Here is a 25133-nt window from a genome sequence, read left to right on the forward strand (position 1 = left end):
GTTTCCAAGAAAAAAGCGACTCTGTCCAGGGGACCAACCGGTCAAGATGGAGATGGCCCCATTTCCGGGAGGCGACAAACCGTCTGGTTAGCCAGAACGCAGGTCGCACTCAGCAGGTTGACCGTGTCCTGCTGGGAAGCGGGTGACGTTTCAGCTTTTATCATTTCTTCCCAACAGAGCGAGCCAGATACAACTGAGCGGGTCGGCGGACCCTGGAAAAGATTAAGAGGTTCCAAAAACTGGATCCACATGTGTTCAACCGTCTTGACCAGACTTTGACAAGCTGATCTGGCTGAACGAGGTGACTTGACATCAGTATGGTCCACTTGTTCGCACTTTATCAAGCCTAGTTCTCAATCTCTGTCAGTCATAGCGGCGCCTTCAACTTTTGACAACTGGGTCGAGGCATTTTGAGGAATGCTGCTTTTGAATAAGCGGCAATCTTTCCTTTCTTCATATAAGCAGTACCAGATTATTGGGAAAGTGAAACAAAGAAATAATAAAACAAAACGAAAATTATTCCCATAATAACACTAGAAAACAAATTAATAGAAGATACATTTTCAAAAGGGCCAACAGTTTATTATTTTCATTATCTTTTCATTTTTTTGCTATATGATGTCATTCATATATGAAGTACTGTAAAAATTATTTTTAAATGTTTTTCAAATATGATTATTTATTTAACAAAATACAATACATGGTTATTATTTAGCATGTGAAGTATTTATTTTTGTATAATACGATCGACTGACTTCATTTCATTGAGAAGTGTGGCGTACTTTATTTAAATTTTTTAGTCATCTGACGATTTGATCGTCATTATCTGCCAATCATTGTTAGGTATAAATTTTGATTTAGCTTAGTAGAATAAGCAAAGTACAGGAAGGTCTAGGCGTGAAGTGTTATATTTGGGACAATTGGAAATGAATTCGTCCGATTAATTAGTAAATTGGATAATCGAGCGGTCGTAAAAGCTTCACGTCGATTTTCCATTGTACATTTCAGCTTTGGCTTCAAAGTGTGCAAGCAGACAAATTAAATAGAGCTATTGTTCAAAGCAATATCACGTCTCAAATCCGTTCACCGATAGAAACTCATAATGACTGCATATATATATATATAGGATCCTATATGTGTATTATATTTTGCACAAAACAAAAAGAAGCTTTATCAGAATTGCTCAATTGCATTAAGATGAAACAAATATTGCCATATATTGAATGAAGCTGTCTTTCTTCAATGCACAATTTATAATTTCTTTAAAAAGTTTTTCCTCACCAATTTTCTACTAGCCATTACATTTAATGCATTTCTTTGCAAACAACTCCATTTGTATATTTTATGTAACATTATTGATTACTACTGTTGAAATTGGGCAGTAAAATTCGATTTTTCAAATTAAACAGCGTTGATTTTCCTTTTTTTTGCATTATATATATATTGAATGCCGTATTCCTTTAGATAAGAAATATCCTTGTTTTATCATTTGTTATTTCAATTAAAAAAAATATTTTTTCATTTTATTATGATATAATTCTGAATATCTCTTTTTAAGCTTGCAATTGCAATCTCCATGCACGCCGCTGCCGTTTTAACATGGAACTGTATCGTATGAGTAACTATAAATCAGGAGGCATGTGCATCAACTGTCGCCACAACACTGCCGGAGTTCACTGTGACTATTGCAAAGAAGGTTATTATCGTGATCGCAAACTGCCAATGACTCATCGAAGAGCTTGCAAACGTAAGTAACACTTGTTTTTTTTATTACTTTTTTCTTAGGTGGAAAGGGAATTTTGCACAATACAGGTAATAAAGCTCTAAAAAATATCATATTGGCTAAAAAATCTAATCCGGATGGATACAAACCATGACTAGCCAATTAAAAGAAATTGATTTTCTTATTCAAACGAATCGTTGTCAGGTTTATGTGACCATTTGGATTGCCAGAAATCCGGGGTAATCTGAGAGATGCCGTTTTGCCAATATGTAGCTAGCATGATCATTAATCATCAAAATTGCACTGTCATTAAGGGCAAACAATGGCTCGTGTCAGTGACGTCCTATCTCCGTTTGGCAATTTGAATTTAGCGTTGTGTCTGTCTGCTTTGTGGTCAATTATACCGCTTTAGCCTATACAAAGCTATTATTTGAATGAAAGCATTTAAATTTCAGTTTGCACAATTGCAGCTTGTATTTACAAATAGGAATTGCAAATTTTATTGTATTATACATATGAAATAGAACACAAGACAAATAAAACAGATTAATTTCATATAAGCAGAGAATGTTTGAATGAAAAAAGTAAACGTTCTGCATAGATATTATTTTGAAAGTAGTAAAAATTTCATCTTTAATCTTCGATGATTAAGTTATTTTAAAAAGGTTTAGACCGTTTTTATTATTAATATGTAAATTGACACTTTGTGAAAAAAATATTCAAGAAATGTTGTGCATATTTTAGCATGCAATTGCCATCCTGTTGGTGCTCTGAGCAGATATTGCAATCAAACTACGGCTCAGTGTCCATGTAAGCCAGGCGTTACAGGAGTCACTTGCAATCAATGCGCTAAAGGATATCAACAAAGTCGATCACCTATTGCTCCTTGCGTAAAAGTTGTTTCAGCTTTTCCAGAAGATGGATTTGATGCAGGTAATATGCTATTTTTTAATTTAATTTCTACACAATTTATCTGCAGAGAGACATTAAATATGTATAATTTGACATGTCTTTAACTTATAACTACTTCATTTCAAAAAATTTAAGTGAAAATCCCATACGAATAATGATAATGGTTCGCATGGTGCTAATAAAATTTAAACAGCACTAAATTTCTTTCCATAATTAAGATATTTTTTTAAAACATTTTTCATCGTTTTCAAAAGCTTGAACGAAATTCAATTCATTTAACGAATAATCTAGTCAAATGGATGTGGCTTTCATCAACATATTGATTTCATTCTCCCCAGGGACAAGCTTGCTAACTTTTGAACATGCATGTTCTCCATTTCAGAAGAAGTAAATGATAACTGTCATCAGTTGCAGAGATTTACCATCAATATGTATATAATTTTGTGACTGTTCGATGCAAAACTAATAAAAGATATTAAAAATAATCTGACGGGGATAGATATGAGAATTTCCAATGGAACTGCTGCTGCTTCTTACTGTGCAAGTTTACCCTGAAGCGTCAAAACGGGGGTCGCATTTTTGCAGCAAGGACGCTGATCAGCATGACCTTAAACCTTAAATGGAACAAAACGTTCTTTTCTGGGTCAGCTTGATGCTCACCTGCCGTCCATGCATCTTGGTTTGCATCTGCTTCTCTTTACAAACTGACTGTCCTGATTGTGGAAAAATATTTTCCATTGGATTTTAAAAATTTTCCAGTAAATTCGATATTTTGAAATCAATGCTATATATAAATTTCATAGTTGATATTCAGAAATTCTGAAACTTGATAAATATTCACAATTTTTTTTAATTTATTTGTACGTCAAATACTTTATATTGCTTTGAAAATTTAAAAATTATACATGCATTATAAACACACGAAACTATCATGAACTGTAATATAAATAGTAATGTCAGTTTGTAAAAACTTAATTAATATTATTTCAATACAACTATTAAAAGTTCAAAATTTTCAATAATAATATCACATTATATATACAAGTGAAAATTTTAGCTAAATGCCCAAAATGTCGAACTATGCCTGAACGGTTAACGCTGAAACGCTTCTGCCGTAGAGAATTTGGTAAAGTTTTTATCTTAAATTTAAATGATGAAATGAAATTTAAATTCATGTTGAAAAATATATTGCTTAACAATATATATTTAAATATAGCATATGAATAACTGGTTTAAATTTTATAAATAAAAATTATACTATTATCTCTTTTAAGCACTTGAAGCTCAAGTAATTGCTAAAGAAATGGTTGACGGCTGGTTAAAGTATCGGCTTGCTATAACTTCTATATACAAGAGACCACCGTATTCAAGACTTCGACGTGGAGAAGATTCCATATGGATTCCAGAGCAGAATTTTCAATGCAAATGCCCCAGAATTCGTCTTGGAAAAAAATACCTCATATTAGGTAAGTTTTAAATGTTTTTTCATAATAACAATATTATTATTATTATTGGGCACTTGATTATTTTACTGTTTAGTCGGTTTATTTGTTGCATCATACTGAACTTTTAAGATTATAAATTGTGCAACATTATTAAATATTCTAAATGATGCATATTTATTTGGAAAAAAAGTAAATTTATGTCTGGTATTTTAGGTTTAGATAATACGTTAAATCCAAATCGTCCAGGAATTGTATTGAACAAGCACACCGTTGTAATGGCGTGGAAGGACGATTTCGACGAACGTTTGAGGCGACTAATTCGTGATGAACATCATGGAATGTGCTTAGATTTCGAAAAGATCAAATCGAACAATGTTGTTTAAGCTGGTTGAATTGCATGCAGAAGAAAGCGAAAAGAGACGTTTTCTCGTCATATGCAAGCAAACACCATTGATTTATGCCGCCATGAGTTTTGCTTGAGTAGTGTTTGCATTTGAATTTTGTAACGTTGTTTTTATGTATGCTGCTTCTTACTTGTCGCTTTTTTTGTTTATTTTTTTCTTTTTTGTACATAATGCTTCCAGTTAAGCTGCATTGTGGAAATGAATTGTTGTTTTGAACTTTGAAAAGCGTTCATAATTTTTCATCACTCCAACGAATGACAAATTCGATAACGAACTTGGCCACAGATGCGCGCATAGGGATTAAAGATTTGTCGATCATTTGGATGTGAATCCCGGTGGACTTTCAAATAGTCACAATTCCACTCGCTTGGGAAATTTGCGGATAAAATGCAAAGGCCACTTTCATTGACACACAGCCGGCAAATTTGAAAGCCGAAAATGCACTGCCATGAGTAGCCACTTTTCAGCTATAATCCATAAATGGTGCAATTTTTTTCAACAATTCAAGCAATAGCACATGCAGTTAGCTTGGCTATCATATCAGTTGCTGACATTGAATTTTAATGAAAAATTTTTGAACAAATTGAACAACTAAATTGCAGTGAAGACAGCTCGTTTCGCTTGACTGATTCGACTTGAGATTGCTGTTCGGCAGGGTTTCTAGAAACTCCCATTAGCAATTTTTCTTTTCATCAACTAACATGTCAACGCCATTGCAGCAAACACTTTCATAAGAGCTACAGTATGATTTTCAAATGAACATTCCAAGCATTAAGTTTGATAATGCAAGAGTGTCGTCAGTTTTATTATTTGAAAACATTAAATGCAAACAGAATAAATTTATAAAAATTTATTCACACTTGCGACTATTACTGGGTATAACTAAATAATGATATGCAAATTAACAAACAGAGAAGTATTTGATAGTGATTTTCATTTCACTGCGTAAAATATAAGCTACAATTTTAAAAAGGATGGATACAGTTGCAATGTTAATCATGAAATATGCAAAAAATGCCTCACATTTCCCATTTATGGAACAAATGCAAATATAGACAGACTTTAATCATCTCTGCATTTAAAAGTGCTGTTGTTGTTATCAATTTCGACGTTCGATTGACAAATATAATTATATCGCAAAGAGCAGCTTTTTTGTAAAACATGTCGTTCATCTTCGGCATTCGATTTTGTTATTACAAAACATTTTTCACCTTCGTTTGATCTCATCTGCCTTCCATTGATCACAGGTATAGCATAAAGTAAATCGCTAAAATCATTTAAAATCAATATGCTTACGATTAAAAAAACAAATGTTTTCTAATACTGCGTGTTTTGAATATCCATATCTTTTTCTTCAGTCATATTAAGCGTAACCCAAAAGAATTGTGAATCAGAGAACATTTCAAACGCATTTTTCTGTAAAATAAAGAAAATTACAAATATTAAAAAACATATAACGGCCTTACTTACCATTTCCTCAAATGAACGAAGAACAAGCAATTTTGAATTGTACAATTTGCATATTTTTTGAGCGGTTGAAAATGTTGATTTATGATTCATGATACGATAGCAATTTTGACCATGCAAATGCCATTTGATACGGCACGGAAAACGGTTGCAAAACACAACTGCAGCAAGAGCGACGAGAAAAAATAGAAACCACTGTCTGCACATAGTTTAGCTCGCAGAATGACAGAATATCAGCAAAAAGTTGAATATATAGCTTTTTTTAGTTATCGCAAACAAACCTATATTAATCTCAGTAATCCCTTAATCTCATGCACCAGATCATCACAATCTAATCTTCTTTATTGTTTATGTACAATAGCAATGCTTTACCATGTGGGTAATTTTACCGGCACGTTTAGCTTTACAATAAAAAATAAAGCTTTTAAGGGCAAGTTCGTTTGGAAACAAGGACAAGCAAATTCATTAACGCTAATTATCAACAGTTATTAGCAGAGTTGGTTGCCAACACAATCAACTAATAACTGTTATATTAAAAGAAATTTCAACAAAGCCTTTTCTGTTATTGCACTCTTTTACGATAATAATAATAATAATAACAGTTGATGAAAGAACAAAGAGTGCAGTGTAAGGAAAGAGAATACAAAAGTTTTGCTTATTAGAAAAATATTTTTAAACTGAATATACATATACAAACAAAGTAAACAGATTTTTATTATTAGAAAATGAAACAAAAATTTTGAAAAGAAATTTCAATAAAATTGCATTCAATAAACTAAGTGCTGCAATGTCTGAACCATCGAGGAAACGGGATACAGTCTTTAATATTTCGTATTCCAATGAAAAACTGCAGTAAGCGCTCAAATCCTAAACCAAAACCACCCAAATCAGGATAGCCAAATTTTCGCAGTTCGCTATACCTGAAAAACATATTCTCATAAACCGCATTAGAAACGTTTATGAAAAAAAAGTGCTCTTTGACCATTGACTTTGTTCGGCAATTTTCAATAATTCCATACGATGACTCAAAATATCAAGATTACATTCACGAAGACTGCCTCCACATAATTCTCCAGAATGAGGGACCAATAAATCAAAGCAAAGTGCCTGAAACATATGCATATAATAAATAAATATACTAGTTCTTTTTAATACAGAAATGAAAACGAGTGCATGATTGTTACTTACACATGTATTGTCCTGATTCCGCTTCATATAAAATGGTTTCGTCTCAGCTGGGTATTCTGTAACAAACAGAGGCAAATTTCCAAAATGTTGCACCAAAAATCTTTCATCTTCCTTTCTAAGATGTTTCAAATTCTAAACTAAATGCAATTAACAAACTTTATATTGATATCTTTTCATTAAAAAAAGAACAAATCATATTTTTACAACATATAATCAATTTTCTAAATTAAGGATGCATATAATTACGATTGCATATATTATAAATTTATACCTTGCTAAAGTTTTTGTTTGAATTTTGCAAAATTTCTGTTGCTTCAACAAATGTAATCCTGGGAAAAGAACTGAGTTTCTCAATACGACACAGATCATCCTAAAAATAAAAGTATTAAATCAAGTTTAAAGCGTCATTTCAAACTTGCATCATGAAAAGTCTTCGCAGTAAAATTTAAAACAAATGCAAATTTAATACTTACAAAAGCAACCGTCTGATGATATTGCTGACAAATTTTCAAATCTTCAACTGATTCATGCATCACTGTTTTGATACAATTTAAGATTAAATTTTCCACTAACTGAAAAATAGAGAATTTCATCAGCGAAACATTTACTGCAAATATTAAGAATATTTATGCATTGTTAAAACGACTGAGTTATATAAATTATATTGTAGTTAAATTTATAGTTAATAAATTTCAAAATTCCATACAATTTAAACAACACAATATAAAATATATCGATAAATTTATATTGATAAGCTCGTTATTTAAATATTTAAAATTAAAAATCATAATCATTTTAATCATAATCATAATCATGTGGCTATAAGCAAAACAATCACAGAGAAAAAAATTCTTTTTTAGCCTTATAAATTAACAATTACAGAATAATTACTTTCATTAAGTCTTCCAAACTAGTGCAAAACGCCTGTTCCACCTCAAGCATGTAAAATTCCGCCAAATGTTGCCTGGTAAGAGAACTTTCAGCTCGAAATGCTGGATTAAATGTATAAACCTTATTCAACCCACTAAAGAAACTTTTATTACATATTAATGCCAGAAAATTAAAATGAAAAAAATTTATTTTAAAATAAATTAATTACCAAGCGGCAGCTTCTAAATGCAACTGACCAGAAACTGTTAAAAAAATCTTTTTCCCAAAAAAAGTTTTCTCATTAGTGCTGTCTTCTAATATATTGTCACATGCAAATGCCAACGCTGAATTCTTTTCAAACTAAAATTGCTTTATAACGGATACAGTTTTAAAATAAAAACTTTTACTTTTTCAGCGGTGAAAACATCTCCAGCCGCTTCACAGTCGTTGGCTGTCAAAACTGGAGTATCAATATATATATAATTATTAATCTAAAAATGTAAATTAACAACTTTTCATTTAAACAGTTTGAATATGATTTCAATAAATTTAATCAAGATTATCACGAAACAAAAACTTGATTATTATGATTACGGTAACACTATAAACAAATTTAAACTCATGCTCACAATCTTTGAAGAATAATTATAAAACAGTAGCATAATTAAGTTTATTTATAATTTATCCAAATTATGGTGTAATCATTCACCTTTAAGTAGTGATGTATAAAGTGCTTTAAATTACTCCTGATTCGTAGTAACGCTGCGAAACTGCGAGTTTTTGGACGCAGATGCTCGTGCTGACGTAATGTATCAGGTGATTGCCTTTGTCTCACAGAAAAGGGAAAATTCTATTAATAATGAACATTTGTTTTGTTTTACGTGAAAATATTTCTTATACTTTTCTGTCATTGTGAGCTACGACATTTACTTGAGTAGCAACCAACTCGAGATGCTGTTCTGGACCAACGCTGGGATTTAGCTCTCCTTCAACTGCTACTGCTGATCCAACGGTGACGTGACTGCATAAAAATCGGAATAGTCGTCTAATTTAAATTTCATCTTGCATACCTGTTATTCAAAGGCTCTGGAATAACCACTTGAAGAAGGGCAGCAGACAAGCCATCACTGATGTGCATGAAGGTAAAATTTTTATAACTTCGAAAATGCTTCACCCAACCCTAAAATGATTAACATTGAATCGCAGATTATTCATCATGTCGTGAAATACTGAATTCTGGTATTACAATTTCTATGATCCTAATTGACAATATATACTGAAAGTTTACTCATTAAAGTAAATTAGTTAAATCTGCTTAGATCAACCGTTCACATTATCTGCATTTAAATGAAATAGAATTCAAAATCAACAAAAAAGGTAATGCAGTATTATAAAAGTTAATAATAATACGATAATACAAAATTTGAAGATAAATTTAATAATTTACAAATATTTTCAAATATTCTTTCGAATTGTTGAAAATTATATGATGTTGAAATACAGCTTACCTTAACCGTAACTGCTTGGCCAGTTGGTTTCTCTTTCGCAAGCTGAGCAATTGTTTTGGCGCAGTTGAATAGTTGGAAGCTGACTTTCATCTTTGTATCTTGGTTGATCTTTGGTACTTTAGAATTATTTTTGTTAAACTGATGAATACTTTACAGTTATTTATGAATTAATACATATACAATTAAATAGCATTAAGTAATTTAAACTGCAATAGTATACATATGTTAAGTTTGGGGTTTTATTTATTATTACTGAAAAATAAGTTTGAAAAACAAACTTTCATTTATATAAGCTGCTTATGAACATCCCTAAACAGTAAAATTAGAAATAGAAGGATTTTTTGCCATTTTACAGTTTACAGTATTTTAGACAAATAAGTATTATAAACGTTGATTTGTTTTAAAATTTATTAAATTCAAATTTCAAGATTGTCTTCATTCATGTAAATCAGGATATTTTGCATTATAGTTTTAAGATTTCTTTTTATAATAAAGAAGTCTAAATATATCAACCTTACAAACGAGCACTGTTGTATAAGAACGTGATTTCGAAAGTGTAGGATACCAGTGCAGTGCACAGTTTTTCTAATCAGTTATTACTTTTGGTCATTTTAAAGGTAGATTTATTCAATATTTGTTAGTCATAATTATTGCATTGCTACATTATTTTTATTCTCTAGCGCGCAAAAGCAAAATTTACAACTGCTGGTGAATTTATTTTTGGGAATAATTAATTAAAATGTTTTTAACTTTTTTATGTTTAAAGTAAATTTTATGCATTTAAGTTTTCACATTTTTCAGTTTTATTTATTTTATATTGTTGACTTTGCATGAAAAGAAGTGAAAATTATTTGTTTTTGATTACTGAGATATTACTGTTTCATTTAAAGTTGTATTGATATTATATACAGTCGAACTTGGTTGAATGCACAAGATTTTGGCATTTCAAAATTTCCTGTAGTTAATTATGCGGTAAGATAATGGATCAGTGCACAACATGGTTAAGTGCATAATTTTGCTGAGATTCACGGGATTTACTGTTCGCAGTATATAGTCCTTAACTGCACAATAGGCATATTCCTGGCCGCTTTACGTTTATTATCAGCTATAACAACTGTTGATAGTTAGCAAAGTTTATTGATCGCTATATCAGAATAAGCACATGCATCACAGACAACGTGAACTAGCCCAAAGTGAAAAAGGACCACAGTGCTTTCCAAGGAAGCTACTCACCAGGAAGCTGTCGCAGATTTGGTGACAATTCTTTATTTTTTGGTTTAAACTGATTTTTCATGATTTGCTGAAAAGAAATGCAATATAAAATTATAGTAGTTTCAAATAAAATTCTGAGTAAAGGTAAAATATTAAGAATTTAATGAGTGTATTAATATTTCGATATAATATGTGTAAAATATTGTTTTAAGAAATCACTGTGAAAAAAACGCATTCCAGGTCTTTATGTTTTTACATATTGCTTGTTGTCCAGTTACAAACATTTTTAGTATTACAAAGTTTCGCAATTTCAGATTTGACTGAAATATTATTTGAAAATTATCGATTAAGAGAATAATTTTTCATTCTTTATGCATTATATGCTTTATAATTTTTATTACTAAATTTATTTATTTTTTAACTCAATATCTGTCACATGTCATTTAATTATATATATATATACTTGTTTGAGAACTTTAAACTCATATGTTGAAAGTTTTGTTTAAATTTAAACAATAAAATTTCAGTTTGCTTATTTTAAAGTTTCAAATAACTGCATAGATGGCTTAATGGTTGAAAATTAGTTTGTTCTCGTTCTTCCAATTGAACGGTTGCTTTTTCGATTGCTTGAAAATGGAAAAAATTGTCCGAAGTATTTGCAAGGATGTTGCCAATGCCATCAATGATGACAGCGCATTGGTTGGCAAACTTTTTGGCAAAATTGAGCAAAAAAGTGGTCGAAGTCGTTATCAAGCTGCGATTGTGCTGGCTGGTGTGATTTGTATGCTGTTGGCTATATACAATCCCGCTGTAAAATTGTTGTGCGACTTGATTTGCATTGTCTATCCAGTAATGAAAACTTTAGCAGAGATGGAATCCATTGAGAAAAGCAGATGCAAGCAGTGGATGTTTTATTGGGTTATTTTTGGTTTGTTTACAATTTTTGATTTATTTGCTGGCTACAATCTTCTGTTTATTGCAATCTATTGGTTACCGAAATGCATTTTCTTCCTTTCGCTTTTCACGCCGAGCTGTTTTGGAGTTGAAATACTGTATGTGAAGTTCTTCCAATCTCGCTACAGCCAGTTTATATCTGGCTGTACTACTGCCGTTGAAATGAGCACTGAATAACTACCATAATTGTCATTTTCTATCACTTATTTTCTTATTCATTTTTGCATTATATGTATGTTTTAACTGCTTTCTGAAGTTTATTCTATTATCTTTCACATAAAATTCATAAGTTTTGATTGACTTGTTTGTATATGAATATGATGCTGTTTTCCTAATTTAAAAATGTTTATGAAATATTAAAAAATAAAATAATTCTTATAATGCAAAAGTTCAATGGAATTTATAGATTTTATTAAAATAAATGTTTTCATTTGCAGTCGAACTTGGTTAGGTGCACACTAGATTAGTGCCCAACTTGGTTAAATGCATCATTTTGCTGAGGCACACGAGATTTATTGTTCGCAATATATAATCCTTAACTGCAGAATAGGCGCGTTCCTTGTAGCATTAGGTTTTCCATCATCCATATGAGCCATTCATACTGAACAAAGTTTATTATTCACTATATTAGAAAAAGCAAGCATCTCACAGACAACGTCAACTAGCCCAAAGTCAAAGCAACTTCTGCTTTCCAAGAAAGTGACTCAGAAGAAGCTGCCGCAGATTTGGTAGCAATTCGGTCATATTTTCACGAAAACAGCATAAATCAGACTACTTAGACTGAACTGAAGAGCAACTGGTACCGCTGGTACCACAAAATAGAATTTAAAACTACATTTCCGAGTATTTTACTTCAAATAAATGGATATTTTTTGCATTAAACATATTCATAAATCTGAAGTTATTGCTCCTTTCAGTTACTCTGCATAATTTCCAACTTTCGATAAATGCATGAAGCTTCTTGGCAAATTCCATGTGCATTTAACCAAATTCGACTGTATTATGCATTTTGAAAACATTACGTATTGACAGTTTTGGTTTTTTAATTTTAAAATTAAACTGTATGATCAAAAAGTCATATTATGATATAAAAAAACAAGAACAAATGAATATATAAGTTTTATTTTTAGTGTTTAAATGATCTAAGCTAAGTTAAAAAGGAGACTAAGCTACCTTTTATTAAATCATTAAAATTCTGTGTTGATAAAAATTACATTTGTAGTGTATTGTCAATTTCTATTTGACAAATATAATTTTTTAAACTTCTACAACTGTGCAAGCAAACATATCCGCCAATGATGTTATCCACCCGACGAAAAGCTGCGCATTCAATGTCTGAAGAATTTTTACCATCTTCTTTCAATGCTAATCGTTTGGGCCATAAATAAAGTCTAAAACAAAGCTGAAATGGCTGAAACAAAAATTGCTTGCAATCTTACCTCTGTACTGGGTCAAGCCTGGGATTGTTTATCCAAACGGGATTTTTTCTCAAAGTGGTATCAATCCAAAATTCTTTCGAATGAGGTATAGTAAGAACAATTTTTCCCTGTAGAAAAATTCCATATTTTTCGTTCGAAATTTTTTTTTAATAACTCACAAATTCACTAACAGACGGAGGGAAAAATAGCTCAGCATTCAGCTTGGCGCATTCTTGTTCTGCATGCTGGAATGTTCTTTTCTGGGTAACAATTTTATAACAGAAATTGTTGAAATATATCCAACTTTCATCGGGACAGTTTTGCAAATTTTCTTCGGCCAAAGTTGAAATTGCAGCCGACAAAGTCAGCAGCAAAATCAACAATTTTGCATGCATGTTGGCCTCAATCTGAAAAATTCATTTAATCTTAAATTGATTAAATCAATGTATGCAAAATTTGCATAAAATGTTAATTATTATTATTATCTGTCCAAAAAGAAATGTACTTTTCAGTGGCAGTGTTGTTCACTGTTTATGAAGTTGTGTATGCAGAACAATTAGCGCAGTCTAAAATTACAAAATTTTAAATTATAGCTTTTATTTTGTATTAAAAAAAATCCTGCCGAATGCAGCGCAGAAATGAAAAACAGTGTTGTCCAGTTCTTGTTCTCTTTAAATTTGGTTTTGCAATGAAAGATTTCATGATAGTAATGAGAAATTTCACTACATCTAACCTAATTTAAGTAATTTAGTAAAAGCGATGAAACATCTCTTCAATCAAATTAAACTTTATTTTTACTTTTTACATAAAAGATGCTAATAATATGTATTTTCCATTTTGATATAAGAAAAAAATTTTGTTTGCATCAATAATTGCAAATTTACAAATAGTTTTTTATTGCTTTGCTAATTTTACAATGCAGCATCACTTGTTTATTTCAATTATATGTTTTTTTTAAATTTTCAATGTATTTTTTATTAATGGCAGTAAAGTAGAAGGAAAATTTAAAATTGCTTATTTTTTTCCAACAATTTGTTGCATTTCTATATTTTTAGGGTGTGTTTGGCCAGTGATTACAAATCAAAACAGGTCAGACATTGTATTTAGCCTATGTTTTGCATTTAATTTTCTTTTGAAGCATGAAATTTTTTATGAACAAATTTAACTATTGAAAATTGATTACATCTATTTTGCAGCACTACGAAGAACCGTGGAACAAAAGTTAATGTTTTTGATTTGTTTTGCTATTTGATTTTGCTTTTCACTAGAAAAGATTTATTTATTTATTTATTTTAATTTATTAATTGATTTTGAAAAATTAACTATAAAAAATTATATAAAGTGTAATATTAAAATTATTTTTAAAAAATACTTTTAAATATAATCAAAGAATTATCGACGTTTCACGTGATAGACTGGGACAATTCCGCGACCAAGTCTAGCTTTTCTTTTTCCTTTCCAAGTACGACGAATCTTCGGCTTCTTCGACTGAAACTTCTTTTTACTTTTGGGATCATTACCCTCAGTATCTGTGGAACTGTACCGTCTTCGGGGTCTTGCGGGTCTGCAACGAATTGCTCCACGATCTGGGGAATTGAGTTTCACGTAAAATCTTTTCGATGAACTGCGCCTCGTTGCAGTTCGACGCCAAGCTTGACTGTTTGACCGTTTCATGCTTTTTCTACGTTTCGATTGACGAGATGATGATGATAATGATGATGATGATGACGATGATGATGATGATATTCGAAACAAACGCCACAATGGTTGAAAACAATTTTGGCAATAAACTTCAGGAGACAATTCTACAGGATTTAATCGGCCAATTCTGGAAGAAGAACGTTGTCGATTTAAATTTGATCTGCTTCTTGTTCTTCTTCCTTTTCCGCTTCTTTTACTTTTCGGTGAACGGGATCTATCACTTCTTCTTCCTCTGGAATAACTCCTGGAACGGGAATGTCGTCGATTTACACGAGATCTGCTTCTTGATGTTGATCTCCTGTTACTACCACTTCTTCGACGTTTCCGTGTAACAGACTCATCACCTGTGCCCCTGGAATAACTTCGAGAACGTGATCGTCGTCTATTCATATAAGATCTGCTTTTTGAAGCTGATCTTCGTCTTCCTGTTCTTCCAGTTCTCTTATCTTTTGGCGAATGGGAAGTTTCACGACTATCTCTGGAATAGCTTCTTGAACGGGAAGAACGTTGTCGATTTACACGAGATCTGCTTCTTTTTGATCTGCTTCCCCTTTCGCTTTGACTTTTCGACGAACGGACTACATCACTTCTATCTCTGGAATATCGTCGAGAACGCGAGCGAGACCCAGAACGAGAACGTGCTGCCATGCTTGATATGCATGTACTGATCAACTTTAGTGTTTTCTCTTCTTTTATAAACACAGTTCATTTTAAAGTTTAAACAAATTAACCTTTCATTTTAAAGTAATTTGTTTAAACAAAATTAAATACTTCCTGTGGTGGGTTTACTCGTTAGCTCGATTTTGATTGGTCGTTGGTTTTAGCTATTGTATTGGCTATTTTACAGTGTTCTATGATTTGTAGATGGTTGTTTACTGAATCTTGGCGTAATATGACTATAAACAAGGAAGTAGATAAATAAATAAGTAAATGAATGAATAAAGCATTCATTGACTATTTTGCATCGATCTGTGATTGACGAATGAGTTTCACTCTTTTTCTAAAATTATTTTTCTACTAATTTTTTATTTTACACTCTGATGGATTCTTGGGGTGGAATCCACTTCAAATCAGAAAAACAGCGAACGACGTTGAATTTTTATGAAATTTGTTTCAGCAGATAGTACTTTGCCAATTTTATATGTTTGAATCAAAAAAATAATTAATTTTAATAATTATTTGTTTACTAATTTTTAATTTATTTTAATTTTTTTAATTTAATTATTAATTTACTAATTTTTGTAATATTTCCCAAGAAAACGATAGTTTCCAATGGAGTACGCTATCTTACATTTTTTTAAACTAAAATGAGGTTTTTGTGGGCCTCAAACGAGCATCTTTTTGTGAGTTTGCTCTAAAGTTTCACATACACATATGGACTACTGTAATACAGCTATAACTATGATCTTAAAGTACAATATAACTAGCATACGATAATTATAGTATTTATTCTTTAACCGTTATCCTGTGAGACTTTTCTTTTTGCATTATATGTTCAATTACATAAACAAATAAATTGTTTTGCCTGTATTACCAGAAACGCAAATGAGCGCTAATTTTTTTAACAGACTGTTCAGCTGGATTAGCTAGTTTTGACGTTTGATCTGGCTTCTAGTTTTGAATTTAGGGTGTCCTTGTTTTGGAGGCTGCGCTGTTCTTGTTGCTTTCCAAGCTAGCGCTCTGTGCTGTGTAGCAAGTTATTTTTTAGGTTTAACAATCATATTCAATGTTTCATACGTGTGGTGGATGTTAATGATGCTTTAAGTTGAACGCTTGCGTGATGAATATCTTCCCTGTTCAGCTTGTGCGCAATTGCGTCAATTGACCAGTCCCCACATTATATACTCTGGTTTTACCAGGGAGCAGTTTTTCTGTCAGCACTTTTCTTGTTATTACTGAGCGTCCTAATACCGGCTCTCCTTTTAGCTAAATCAGTCGGCAGCTTTTGGCGTTTTTCAGAAGTTGACTTTTGATGATGATTTTGAGCGTCTTTTCTGCGATGCCAAGCAATAATGTTTCGTGTCTTTGAATGGTTTGTTGTCGCCATTGATTTTCAAATGCGCTTCCATCACCCGTCGTAAACTTCTTTTAAATCACAATCTCATGATGAAGCCATGCACCATTTACATGGGTGATTGCCCAATGTTGTAAAGAAACTCTTCTTTGATAATTTTCATTGCTCTTGCTTTTTTAATTATGAAATTTGCAGCAATATGAATTTCATCAGTTACAGTGCCGCTACAATTCTGATAAGGAGTGCTGTTCGTTGTTTATAATTTAGATTCCTTCATATTCATATTTAATTTTGAATTAATTTTTTATTTAACATTATGAAAATTTAAATTATCTTATTTCAGGAGAATTTAAAGTTATAGTGGTGATGTAACTCTCGCCTGACCATTAACACTGCTTTATTGTCTGACATAGCAACGAAGCGTTTTTATTCAATAATTCTAACAAGCTAATTCCGTTGTCCCGAACTTTTGTTTTCAACTTGAATTTTATATATACTATCTTCGTATTTAGTGCTAGCTACCTGTTTCAACTTCCGCGTATTTCTCCGTGGCATTGTGTTGCTGTGAGATAAGCATATTCTACCTAAATGGCGCCGCTGTTGTAATATGGGTCAACCAAGAAGTATCCAACTTTGCACTGTAGTCATACTAATAAATAGGCAAATTTTCAAAATTTTCATAACAAGTTATTTATTATTTAAAAAAATATTTACATTTGAACATCATCTTGCAAAAGAGAATATATGAAGAACTGAAGTATTTATCATAAAGGAAAAAAATTACTTTCATAACGTTAACCGCACTGCAGCTAAATAACAAAATTCTTCCTCATGTTCATTTTTCATTAAAAAATGTATTAATTTTATTTATCAGATGTAATTTTTTTCAAATACAAACAGAAAATTTCGAATTTCATGAAGCCTTTATTTGAAACCAATTACATGAAGCAAACAAAATAAAAAAATATTTTATTTATTTATATTAATTTTTGTAAGCACATTAATTTGTATCAACTGTTAAAAATGTAAAATAATAAAATGTGAATTTAAAAAACGTGAAAATTATTTTTAAATGATTAATAAAGTGTTTTGGAATACGGTAATGATTATTAATCATGCTGATGACTGAATGAAACAGATCCATATCCAGATTTAGTCTTTTTCTTCTTGTGCTTTCTATTTTTCTTACGATTTTTGGAATGATGTTTCTTTTTAACTTTGTGATCTGAATCATCGCTGTTAGTAAAGGTGTAAAATTTTGGCGATCTCTCATCTTTGACATCAGAGGTATGGAGAGAAATTTGCGACGAACTGCCATCACTACTAGCTTGAGTTAATGGTTGAGGTTGATCGTTCGACGGACTGAGATTTTCAGGTTTGATTATTGATTGACGATGTGATCTTTTTTCATACAGACGTTGCAAAACTTTTGAACAATTTTTGCAATAATTCCCCGGTATAGAATCTAAGGTGTACAGTCCATGATTTCTGGAAGAAGAATGTTTACGAATGATATTCATTAGCCTTCTTTTTATTATTGCTTTTTCTCTTCTTCCTCTTTCATAATCTTTCGACAAACGGAATCCTTCAAATTTATCTCTAGGGTAACTTTGAGAACGACTTGTATAATATCTGTTCCTTGTTGCTTTCCTCCTGCTTCGATCTTTTGACAATCGGGATTTGTGACTTCGATCTTTGGAATAGTTTCTAGAATGTGAACGTCGTCGCCGATTTACATGAAATCTGCTTCGTTCTCTTGATTTTCTTTCTCTAAAGCTTCGTCGACTTTTCGGTGAACGGTCAACAAAACTACTTCCTCTGGAATAGTTTCTGGAACGGGAACGTCGTCGACTTACACGAGATCTCCTTCTACGTCTTGATCTGCTTCGTCTTTCACTTTTCCAACCCCTCGTCGAACGGTATACTTCACTTCCATCTCTAGAATACCAGTTTCTAGAATGTGAACGTCGACTTGTTGCTGATCTTCTTCTTCGATTTCTACTTCTTCGACTTCTCGGTGAATGCGATGCATCAGCATTACCTTTGGAATAGCTTCGGGAACGTGATCGAGAACGAGTGCGAGAACGAAAACGAGCACGTCTTGCCATGCTTGAAACGGACCAACTGAATTATTTCATATTCTTCCATTATTATAAATATGCTGAAGTTTAAACAAAACATTTAAAGTTTAATGCTGAAGTTTAAACAAAACGTTTAAATTAATTTGTTTAAACATAAAGGAAATTTTAAACTAGTTGTTATGAATAGACAAAATTTCTAGAAATTAAGGAAAATGCTGAAATATTTGAATTGTGAAACAAACTGAAATTTAAGGAAAAGAGATGCAATGCAATTTAAGGAAATAAAAATTTCATAATTGCACATCAGAAGTTTGTCTCAGGAAAGGTTTTATTGAAAAATAGAAAATGAATGTCTATATAAGATAAATTATTCGTAGAAAAAAATTAAAATTTATTAAACTGTCACACGTAAGAACAGATCAACGCTAAATAGCTAATGAAATAGTATAAATCACCATCCAATTAGAAATCAAAATGTAATAGCCAATCAGTGAACAAAGAGGAGGATAGAATCGAGCGAACAAAAGAAGAGCATTCCGTAGCACAATTTTCATCTAAAAATGATATGCAATAATTAAAACTCTAATTTTTATTCTGGAATACACGCACACAAAATTTCATACAGCGGCATGCTATACAATAACGCATGCACGTGATCAAGTGATAAATATGAGAATGCATTCTTTTTTTTTAAACGTATCCATATTGGTAAATAAATAATTATTTTTAATTGCTGAAAAATATCAGCAGCTGCTAACTATCATTTTACACGCACACTTTAACTGTAACACAATTAATCGTCTCTTTTTCTAATTTATAATTAAATGCAAATTTCAGTTGCTTGCCTGTTTAAAGTCGCAGTTACTTCTCTTAATACAGCTTTTTACCTACGCTAAATATAACATTAAAATTTCATGCATATGTTCTACGGAATTTTATTTTCTGCAAAATATTTAAAACAATTTACTCAATTTTGATGTTAAATTAAAATACAGTATGAATCTAACTTTACTTTCTTTATCTGTAATTTCCCTTTATATCTTTGCATGTTAGTTGACCGCAAAGTTTCTATATTTCAGCTGGAATATTTTTTGTTGCTGAATAAATCAGGATTTTTTTTAAATGAAATACTACTGTGTGAAGAGCGATTTTAAAAATACTTGGGATGAAGTTGTAAGCGCTTTTTGGCAGCGCTATCCAAATCCGTACAGCAGTCATGTTCTTTGTGAAGACACTGTTTTTCGTAATGTGGTTGGTAATAAGTTGATCACCAAACGGATTTTTATAAAGACAACTCGTATTCCAAAATGGGGAGAACGTTTTATTTCCTGCAAACAAGTTCCAGTATTGGAAGAATCTGTGGTAGATCGTGATTCTCAAAAGTTGATCACATATACTCGGAACATTAGCTACGCGCGTCTGATGTCCATAGAAGAAAAGTGTATTTATCAAGTGGATCCAATGAATTCGCAATGTACAATACTTACTCGTGAAGCGTGGTTTAAATGCAATTTGAAAGGTTTTGCTTCAGCTATCCAGCGATTAAGTTTGGAACGATTTAAACATCATGCCAACAATGCAAATAAAGGATTGCAATTTGTCATTGCAAAGATGCTTTCTGCAAGGCAAAATCAAGTTTATTCCAAGTCAGAATGTTGATTTTTTAATGTACAATGTTCGCATGTCTTTTTAAAATAATAAAGTTCAATTTTGATGCTCTTGATGATGATAAATTTAGCAGTTGTAGATGCGAAATATTTTACAGATATTTTTTTACTATGACCATCCTTGGAAGTGATAATTTGGGTTTTAGATAATTTAACATGGTTGTTGATCAAACGTTGTTACAGTTTTAGTTTATGTATTCGACAAATTTGTTGGGAATTGTTGTTTTATATTCAAGTTTAAATTATAAGTTTAGAAATTTGTCGTGCAATTTTAAATAGTAAAAGATTGTAATATAGAATTTAAGTTAGAATTTTTATAATAAAGTAATAAAATAGCAAAGTGACATTTAAATCAAATTACACGTCTGAATTATGCTTCATAATTTTTGCAAATGGCTTTGTTATTTTTATGAAATTCATGATTTCATTCGAATCATGACATTTATAAACATTTTGCTTTCAAATTTGTTGAAAACTATTAGTTTATCATCAAAACTGTTATATATATTGTAGCAGTTATTAACGCGATCCTTGTCCAGGTTGGGCTGGAGAAGAGGCGAAGCCTGAATCTATGATGTACAAGCACCTTTCGGTTTATTCACGTATCTTGCACGTCATTCGAATATCCATTATTAACCATTGTTGTTTGCTCATCGATGGACGCATTGCGTCGCCAAGCCAGGTGCGTCTCGAGGGTCATAAGGCCACGGCAAGATCATTGCTACCGGAGCGATGGCAGCAAGATAAGGGCTCCAGGCGAAGGCCCTGCTGTGTATCATGACCCGGAGCCGAGGCATATATGTAGTTAGAGTTTAGTTGGATTGTGTGCGCTGTGTTGTTATTACCATTGAACGTTGCATATCATAAATCGAGAGGAACAACGCAAACATTGCCGGAGAGTCGACGGAGAATGCCGCCGCTCAGGGATGATTTGACGGCTCAGAAGCTGTGGAATAAGCCGGCTTGGGCGGCGCGTTACAATATTATAAAGTATAAATTATATAAATTGTTGTTAGCAAAGTGAAAGAATACAAACGAAAACATAAGAAAATACATTCTGAAATGTAATATTTTGCAAAATTTTGAAACTATTTCCAACTCTTAAGTCGAAGAACTAACACTAAATAAATACGTCGAGTTTTTATGTAATAATATGTACCATACTGAAATATGTACAAAATTCTATAATAATAATTATTAATATATTCAATAATAATTACTTAATGTAATTTATAAAATGTAAAATAGTAGTGTGATTGATAATAATAGAATTTCAGTGGCTTAAGTATTACAAAGGCTTCATATTATTATTTTTATTCGAATGATTCATATCACCAATAATTACTGCTTTGAATTGTTCATTTATTAGATTTTTATATTTACCATTTCATATTTGTTTGATGTTTGCTTTTAACAACAATTTCAATTTTGCGTAATTACTGTTGTGCTATATAAAATTATGAAAATCAGGTTCACTTTTACGTTGTTTAACTTTGGATGACTAAAATATATTTTGTCCTTCCAATGACTAAAACCGGGTCAATTTTGACTTGGATGAAAAAACAGCATTTTAGGGTTTTCACTGTACTTATTTGTAGAACTTAATGCTTCCTTTTGTTTGATATGCTATTCCTGAATTAGATTAATTGAGAATTCGTTTTCAAATTGTGTGTATTGAAACTACACTGCAATCGGTTTGGATTAATTAATTTATTTACATTATTGTTCAACTCATAATTATTTTCAGCGAGAATTGATCGGTGTGCACAATACAGTTAGTGTAAATAAATTAAGCGGAAAGTTAAAATTTTCAAGTTTTCAAATTAAAAGGTGTTAAAAGTTGATCAACTAAATTCCAAATACTTAATTTTTAATCGAATAAAGTTTGTGACATTTCAACAAACTGCACAGCTTTGAAAGATTGTCGTTTTTGACTGAGAAGAGCTGAAATTAAAATTTTTTTTTTCACTGTTTGTCCTCAAACACATACACTTTGAAATGGGATTTCGTTTCGAAATTTATTTTCAAAATTGCTATCTACTGTTGATTCCATTTCAATGTTTGTTCATTAAAATGGAAATTTTACATTGCTGTCTGCGATAAGAATGCATAGCTAGAATTGAGGACAGATTTAATAAATGAATTTAAATCGTTTGGAAGCAGTGCAGTTCAGATAAATGTATTCGGTTTTAATTCTATAACTATGACAAACGTATTGTCCATTTTTGACTGTAAAGGTTATAATTTTTCCAACCGTTCGAAAAAAACTGTCACATGACACATAACTGATTTCACGTGACGTCATGGTTTACATAAGTACAAAACATTAATGACAATTTTTTCTTTATATTATTTTATTATGTGATAATAGTGGTTTTTCTTTTTCATCTTATTTTCAGTGAACAATTTCAGTTAAGTAACTGATATTCTTACAATTCGAAGTAGATGATAATTTAAAATTCAAGTTTTCCGTAGGTGTGATGTGTTGGTATTGTTTTGTTTCAAAATTACCATTCATTTTGTCGTATTGTTAACTGTAATAAATTTCAAATGTACCAGATGATTCACTGATATTTTTTTTATCATTTGAAAGATTAAGACATTTCATTGATTTACAATTTTGAAATCAAAACTCTACAAATTTTGGTTTTGCATCTAAATGTGAACAAGTTGTTCTCATTTCTAATTAAACAAGTATTGTATAGTGCTAAGAATTTGTATGATCGAAATTGGAAAATTTTCCACAACCGGTTCCATATATTATATTGTAAGAAAGAAAATTTTCAAGTATAAATAGTACTATACATTGGGTGATTGGATAAGTGATCAAAGCTTAAGGATAAAATTTACAACGACATGTAAACAAGAGCAGTTTGTATTGATATATTTTACTTTTGATATGTTTTCGGTTTTGATGTTAAATTAAAAATTTGAAAAAAAAACTGAAATTAAAAAAAAATCTAATTAATTTAATAACTGACAAGAGTGACAGCATGGCGTAATGCAATTAAGAAACATCAATTTCATTTTGATTGTAATAAATTTTACAATTTTTGAAAAGTAAAAAACAAGTAACGAAAACAGGAAAATTATCACCACCGCACTTGCAATTGATCGACTTAATTTATGCTTACTGTGAGTATTGATTGGCAAGTATAATTGAATCGAGAAAATCAAAACAACCTGATTTTTCGCGTTAGTGGGCTTTTGCTTGCGATACGGTCGTGCGTGTTTCACTTTTTCGCCATTAAACTTTGCTAAGTGAAGTTCCATTGTGTAAGGTTAGCATTTTATTGTCGATTTGTTAATATTTTGCCGATTTTATTCCATCACTAGTCAACTTTAATGTTGATTTGAAACAATCGTTTTCGTATTTTTTGTTCTCATCTTTTCACGCGATATCCAATCAATTGAAATGGGATTGCGTCAATGAATGATAGATCATGTAAAGTTGTTTTTTTTGTTTTTTCATTTATGTTTGAAATTTTGACTACGCAAAATAATGAAACATTTCTCAAAAAGCTGTCCAAAAAAGTGGTGGTAGTTTGCATTTAAGTGGTAGGATCAATTAAAAATGATTGTTTTTTTTGTTTTGTTAATTTATTCATGAGAAACAAAATTGAAATATTTCACGTATAATGTTTATTTGAACGTTAAAGAAATTCCAAGAAAATAAATCTGTTTTTCACATGTCATCCGTAACATGATGAAATTGGTTTAAATTGAGTAATAATAATAAACAAAATGGAAAGTATTAGTCGTAGCAGAAATGATCGACTTGCGATCAATAATAATAATAATTATTATTATTGTTCGACAGTTGTACAAATAGAAAAATAAAAATTGCTATATATCGTACGGTTGGTTTAGGGGAAAATTTGTATAATTCTCAACAGAGCACAGAATGGGCTAGTTTCTCAATTAGGTATACAAAAACAAGCCTGCGGCTTGTTGGCGTTGCGGTCGTCGTGGAGATGGATGAAAAATATTATTATAACGCTCGTTGGGCGAGCAGGCAGAATTTGCAAAATGCATGCATTCGCCTGTGTGTGTGTGTGTAGTGTGCGCGCATACGTCTATTGTTTGAACGCTTTTGCTGGGTCAATCTGCGTTGCTGTTGCCGTTGCTGCTGCTGCACTGCGTTTCTCGCTAGTCAGACTTGTTTCGCCTGTTCGTCCCAGTTTTATTATTGATTTTTGGCCAGCCAAACGAATCCTTTGCTTGCACTGCTCGCCTTCTATTCAAAAGCGTCTGTTCTGCCCTGCTCTGCTCTGCTCTACTACTAAACACTATATATATACTAAACTATTAGCAGCAGTGGTTGGTATTATTATTATTATTATTATTGTTATTATTTTCTTCTTCTTCTTCTTATCATTATTATTAGACGGTTTGTGTAAAAAAAACATAAAAGCGATATTATTAGGAACAAATGGAATAGGTTTGAAAAAAATTTCGAATATGTCAATTTTCTTCTTCTTTTTTCATCTGGTAAAAGTTAACCGGTCGGTCGTTGAACTGGCCAATAATATCAATCGTTTTGCACATTTGGCAAGAAAAATCTTGATC

General features: G+C 31.3%; 10 protein-coding genes across 10 annotated transcripts; 4 read left to right on the top strand and 6 right to left on the bottom strand.

The window, feature by feature from the left end:
* Positions 1–1599: 1599 nt before the first annotated feature.
* On the top strand, positions 1600–2713 carry Tsp_07100 (netrin-1). Its single transcript, XM_003381354.1, has 4 exons — positions 1600–1747; positions 1786–1812; positions 2468–2656; positions 2703–2713. The coding sequence occupies exons 1-4, from the start codon at positions 1600–1602 to the stop codon at positions 2711–2713; spliced, it is 375 nt and encodes a 124-aa protein (XP_003381402.1).
* Positions 2714–5075: 2362 nt separating this feature from the next.
* Positions 5076–6158, bottom strand: Tsp_07099 (conserved hypothetical protein). The gene is made up of 4 exons (XM_003381355.1): positions 5955–6158; positions 5809–5900; positions 5646–5751; positions 5076–5144 (listed from the first exon to the last, which is right to left on the bottom strand). The coding sequence occupies exons 1-4, from the start codon at positions 6156–6158 to the stop codon at positions 5076–5078; spliced, it is 471 nt and encodes a 156-aa protein (XP_003381403.1).
* Positions 6159–6319: 161 nt separating this feature from the next.
* Positions 6320–9607, bottom strand: Tsp_07098 (asparagine--tRNA ligase). The gene is made up of 13 exons (XM_003381356.1): positions 9518–9607; positions 9080–9189; positions 8940–9030; positions 8754–8859; positions 8411–8469; positions 8031–8150; positions 7613–7711; positions 7411–7509; positions 7140–7271; positions 6934–7058; positions 6800–6871; positions 6728–6770; positions 6320–6352 (listed from the first exon to the last, which is right to left on the bottom strand). Exons 1-13 carry the CDS (start codon positions 9605–9607, stop codon positions 6320–6322), a joined length of 1179 nt encoding a protein of 392 aa, XP_003381404.1.
* A 1755-nt stretch (positions 9608–11362) lies between these two features.
* Positions 11363–11860, top strand: Tsp_07097 (receptor expression-enhancing protein 5). Its single transcript, XM_003381357.1, has one exon. It carries the CDS (start codon positions 11363–11365, stop codon positions 11858–11860), a length of 498 nt encoding a protein of 165 aa, XP_003381405.1.
* Positions 11861–12423: 563 nt separating this feature from the next.
* Positions 12424–14142, bottom strand: Tsp_07096 (putative lectin C-type domain protein). Its single transcript, XM_003381358.1, has 5 exons — positions 14131–14142; positions 13293–13508; positions 13123–13229; positions 12898–13074; positions 12424–12514 (listed from the first exon to the last, which is right to left on the bottom strand). Exons 1-5 carry the CDS (start codon positions 14140–14142, stop codon positions 12424–12426), a joined length of 603 nt encoding a protein of 200 aa, XP_003381406.1.
* A 351-nt stretch (positions 14143–14493) lies between these two features.
* On the bottom strand, positions 14494–14775 carry Tsp_07095 (putative sperm-specific protein Phi-1). The gene has a single exon (XM_003381359.1). It carries the CDS (start codon positions 14773–14775, stop codon positions 14494–14496), a length of 282 nt encoding a protein of 93 aa, XP_003381407.1.
* A 3150-nt stretch (positions 14776–17925) lies between these two features.
* On the bottom strand, positions 17926–19432 carry Tsp_07094 (conserved hypothetical protein). The gene is made up of 3 exons (XM_003381360.1): positions 19420–19432; positions 18673–18940; positions 17926–18634 (listed from the first exon to the last, which is right to left on the bottom strand). The coding sequence occupies exons 1-3, from the start codon at positions 19430–19432 to the stop codon at positions 17926–17928; spliced, it is 990 nt and encodes a 329-aa protein (XP_003381408.1).
* Positions 19433–20019: 587 nt separating this feature from the next.
* Positions 20020–21139, top strand: Tsp_07093 (protein UPS1). Its single transcript, XM_003381361.1, has 2 exons — positions 20020–20532; positions 21047–21139. The coding sequence occupies exons 1-2, from the start codon at positions 20020–20022 to the stop codon at positions 21137–21139; spliced, it is 606 nt and encodes a 201-aa protein (XP_003381409.1).
* Positions 21140–21220: 81 nt separating this feature from the next.
* Tsp_07092 (conserved hypothetical protein) lies at positions 21221–22321 on the top strand. Its single transcript, XM_003381362.1, has 3 exons — positions 21221–21336; positions 21381–21554; positions 22312–22321. The coding sequence occupies exons 1-3, from the start codon at positions 21221–21223 to the stop codon at positions 22319–22321; spliced, it is 300 nt and encodes a 99-aa protein (XP_003381410.1).
* A 113-nt stretch (positions 22322–22434) lies between these two features.
* Tsp_07091 (hypothetical protein) lies at positions 22435–23837 on the bottom strand. The gene is made up of 2 exons (XM_003381363.1): positions 23699–23837; positions 22435–22508 (listed from the first exon to the last, which is right to left on the bottom strand). The coding sequence occupies exons 1-2, from the start codon at positions 23835–23837 to the stop codon at positions 22435–22437; spliced, it is 213 nt and encodes a 70-aa protein (XP_003381411.1).
* Between the last annotated feature and the right edge of the window lie 1296 nt (positions 23838–25133).

The sequence above is a fragment of the Trichinella spiralis genome, assembly GCF_000181795.1.
Source record: "Trichinella spiralis strain ISS 195 chromosome Unknown Scfld1, whole genome shotgun sequence".
NCBI lineage: Eukaryota > Metazoa > Nematoda > Enoplea > Trichinellida > Trichinellidae > Trichinella > Trichinella spiralis.